General features: G+C 54.2%; 1 protein-coding gene across 1 annotated transcript; it reads left to right on the forward strand.

The window, feature by feature from the left end:
- The first annotated feature begins 363 nt into the window (after positions 1–363).
- On the forward strand, positions 364–3,413 carry LOC135293005 (uncharacterized). The gene is made up of 6 exons (XM_064407013.1): positions 364–499; positions 1,004–1,081; positions 1,193–1,285; positions 1,937–2,062; positions 2,426–2,576; positions 2,717–3,413. The coding sequence occupies exons 1-6, from the start codon at positions 409–411 to the stop codon at positions 3,078–3,080; spliced, it is 903 nt and encodes a 300-aa protein (XP_064263083.1). The 5' UTR covers positions 364–408; the 3' UTR covers positions 3,081–3,413.
- Positions 3,414–3,651: the final 238 nt, after the last annotated feature.

Below are 3,651 nucleotides of genomic sequence, written 5' to 3' on the forward strand. Positions count from 1 at the left end.
GAATTTGGGCTTTTTACAGCAGCCTTCATCCAGGTTTTCTTCTAGGGAATTTCTGAGGAATAAGACATGAGTGCCTCTGCATTCCCATGCACAATGCTGCCTCCAAAATACTCCAGCCCTTCTCCATTTGGCTCCTTCCATTCCTGTGCAGAAGAAGGAAATTCAGTAGAGGGGAGGTGCAGGAATTCACAGGCAACGTGGGCGTACATTGGGGCCTTCACAGCCATCACTTTGTTATGAGGTCACAGAGCTCTGTTTGATGTCACGTTCCAGAGCCCCACTGTGTTCTTCAGTGCTCGCTCTGGGCAACACTGCAGCAGCAGCAGCAGCAGCAGCAGCAGCAGCAGCAGCAGCAGTAGCAGCAGCAGCAGCAGCAGCAGTAGCAGAGTGTTTCTAGCAGGGGGGATCATGGTCCTGAGCCGCTACCTCCTGCTGCTCTTTCTCGTGGCCCTGCCAGCCCAGAATGCCCAGAGTGCTCCAGCAGCTGGGCAGGGAGCAGGTAGGCAGGCAGGGGCCAGCACACAGGCCTGGCTGGCAGCAGCGGGGCCGGGAGCAGGGATGGCTGAGCCAGGAAGGCACCACGGGGCAGGCAGAGGGGCAGAGGCTCCAGGGGAGGAGTGAGGGGCTGCAGCTGCTTTCGGGTGCAGCATGGAGAGAGCTTCCTAAGGAGCAAGGATGTGGGGAGGGTCGGGTCAGGCCCGGAAGCTCAGCACCAGTTCTCCATCACTCAGCAGTGGCTGTCCGTCCCTCCGCTCTGGTTGGCCAGCCTTCTGGCCCGGCTCCAGCGCTGACCCGCACACAGATCGTGTGGGCATGCCACGGCTTTTCCCTTCATGTGGGAGCTGCCAGCTCAGTGTCCCAAGGGCAGCCAGACCCCCCTGCAGCTGTGAGGATGCAGACCTGCCTGAGCGTGCCCTAGCAGTGCCTCCCACATCCAGGCCTTGAGGTGTGCCCATCAGGGCAGTGCACGTGATGGTAACTTCTTGTGGGTGTTTGCTTGTAGTTGTGGACACAGAGAGTGCTCTTTCAGCCCCTGAGCGAGGGGCAGATACCGTGCTGACTCCGAGCTGGTACCTCAAGCGTGAGTAGTCAGTCTGTCCTGCCTTCACAAAAAGGAGCGCCCCTTTTCCCTATTTTATTCACGAGAAAAATACCGTCATAGGTTAACGTGCTTTTGTAAATCTAACAATAGGGATGAACGATGACAAGGTTCCTGAAGAGTTTCCTGAAGGATTGCCGGATGTTCCAGAGGAGCTCCTGGCAGCCTTGCATGAAGCCCCATCTGGTTAGTATATCCCACTCTGTTAACCCTGGCAGCCGGGAAGCTGAGCTTTTGCTTCCTGTAGGCATGTGCTGTATCCTGGACAGGCAGAAGCACTCAGTCAGAGTCTTGCTGCAGGCCCACTCCATTTCACAGCTCCTGCAGGGAGCCCTAGAGATGGTCCAGCACAGCCTCTGCTCGCAGCTGTGCTTCCAGATGACTGCCAGGGGCTTCTCCAGCTGCTGCTGCAGTTGTAGCATTCCTGGCCAGGGCTGCTCTGTGCAGACATTGGCATCCAGATGTTGGGCAAAGGCCAGTGCTGAATTTGGGTTCGCCACATGCTCAGCACAGCATGGAGGCAGCAATGACATCAGAGCAAGCCTTGGCTGCCCCTTGCAAAGCTCAGGCTCAGGGACGGCTTGAAGCTGGAGTCCAAGGGTGAGGGGGAACCTGAAGGTACTCCTTCTGTGGGTCATTTGGTTGATTAAGTCTTGGCTGCTTTGGCTCTGCACTTCTTGTTGCACTGCAGAAAATCCAGCTGTCGATTCCTCCTGTCTTGGGGGGGACAGCGGCCTCGTCAGCGCTGCTTGCCGCAATGCCCAGGCCATGGTACCGTGCTTGTGCTGAGGGGCAGTGGCTTCTGGTTAATGTGTGCAATGTTTTTTTTTTCTGAAGAGACAGATTCTGAGACTGTGCCGGAGACCTTAGCAGTGGAAGAAAGTGACACTGTGCCAGGCTCACATGAAAAAAGAGAACCAATAGAGGACACCAGGACACTTGCTGAGCCTGAGGAATATTCAGGTGAGTGCTTGCTAGATGCTGTCTTGGGCAAAGAGCAGCATTTCTGCTGCATCCCTGCAGTGCTCTGCATGGGTGAATTGCAGGTGCCCAGCACGCAGCCCGGGCCTGCAGCCCGGAGGAGTAGATGGGGCAGTGCTGCTCCCTGGCACACCCTGGGCTCTTGTGCATGAGAGCTTGATGGGATCCCTCTTGGTCCCTGATGCTAAGACACCAGAGCCAGAGGAAGCCATCTCTGAAGACAGCATCAGATGTCAGTTCTGATCCACTAGCAGTGCCAGTCCTTGGGCATCTGAAGCACACTGTGGGGTTATGCCTAGTGCAGAGCACAAACGCTGACTCTTGCATTGTCTCTGCTCCTGCCAGGGTCATCCGCTGGGCAAAAAGCCGAGACTGCTGGACACCGTGACCCGAGCAAGTACTACATCCTAGTAGGGACAGTAGCAGCCTCAGCTTTGCTTCTGCTTGGGGCAGTGTCTGGCTATCTAGTCATGCATCAGCTGCTGAAGAGAGACAGGTGAGTTATGAATTGCTGCCATTGGCAAGGAAGTCTTTGCAGCATGCAGGAGCGCCCAGGCGGCTCCTAGCAGGGCTCTGAGGAAACTGTGCTCCAAATTCCTATCTGTGAGGAGTCTTCTTGGAAATCTGTTTCTACAGGAGGAGCCAGGAGGACAAAGAGGCAACAGGACAGGACTGGGACTCTTCCTGGCAAAGCTGTGGTCAGCCTAGAGGTGAAGCAGAGTCAGGAGAAGGAGCGGGAAGTGGTGAGAGAGCCCAAGGCAACGGGTTCAGGGACAGCTGCCGCCTGTTTCCTGAGCTCTTTGCAGCAGAGCTCGCCCAGCTGTACAAGAACATGAGCGCAGACCAGTCACCTCTGCCCACCTGCTCCTTCTGTGCTCTGGCTGACAACGCCTCTTCACGGGACCACTGGATTTCCCTGGAGTCACCTCAGCCCACAGCATCCTCTTGGCCCTCCTACCAATACCTGCAGGACTACTATCTCTTAGAGGATGATGATTAGTGATAGTGATAGATGATTAGTGATAGTGATAGCCATAAATAGTGATAGTGGTAGTGATTCTTTTAGTGCTAGTGATAGGGATACTTGATATTAGAGGGTGGTGGTTGTTTTAATGATAGCGATAGTTAATATTAGAGGATAGTGATGGTTTTAATGATAGCGTTATTTGATATTAGAGGACAGTGATTGTATTTAGCGATAGTGATAGTTAATATTGGAGGATGGTGATTGTTTTTGTGATAGTGGTACATTTAGTGGTAGTGATACTTGGTATTAGCAGACAATGATTGTTTTCTTGATCTTGATAAATAAATATTTTTCCAAAAGCAGTAAGTTCTTGCCTGCTGCGGCTGTTTCTGTTGGGGCAGAATGCACAGAGCTGGGAGCAGGGCTGGGGCTGTGACAGGAGCTCTGAGAAACTTGCACTGCAGTGCAGGAGCTGCTTGTGCCACCTCAGCCTGCTTTCCCAGCAGTGGCCGTTCACAAAGCTTTCCTGCACCAGCACGGGGACACGCTGGCTAGCAGCGACATGCAGAAACTTCTCTGGGAGCTCATTTGGGATGCTGGCCTG

This window comes from Passer domesticus, unplaced genomic scaffold (assembly GCF_036417665.1).
Source record: "Passer domesticus isolate bPasDom1 unplaced genomic scaffold, bPasDom1.hap1 HAP1_SCAFFOLD_63, whole genome shotgun sequence".
NCBI lineage: Eukaryota > Metazoa > Chordata > Aves > Passeriformes > Passeridae > Passer > Passer domesticus.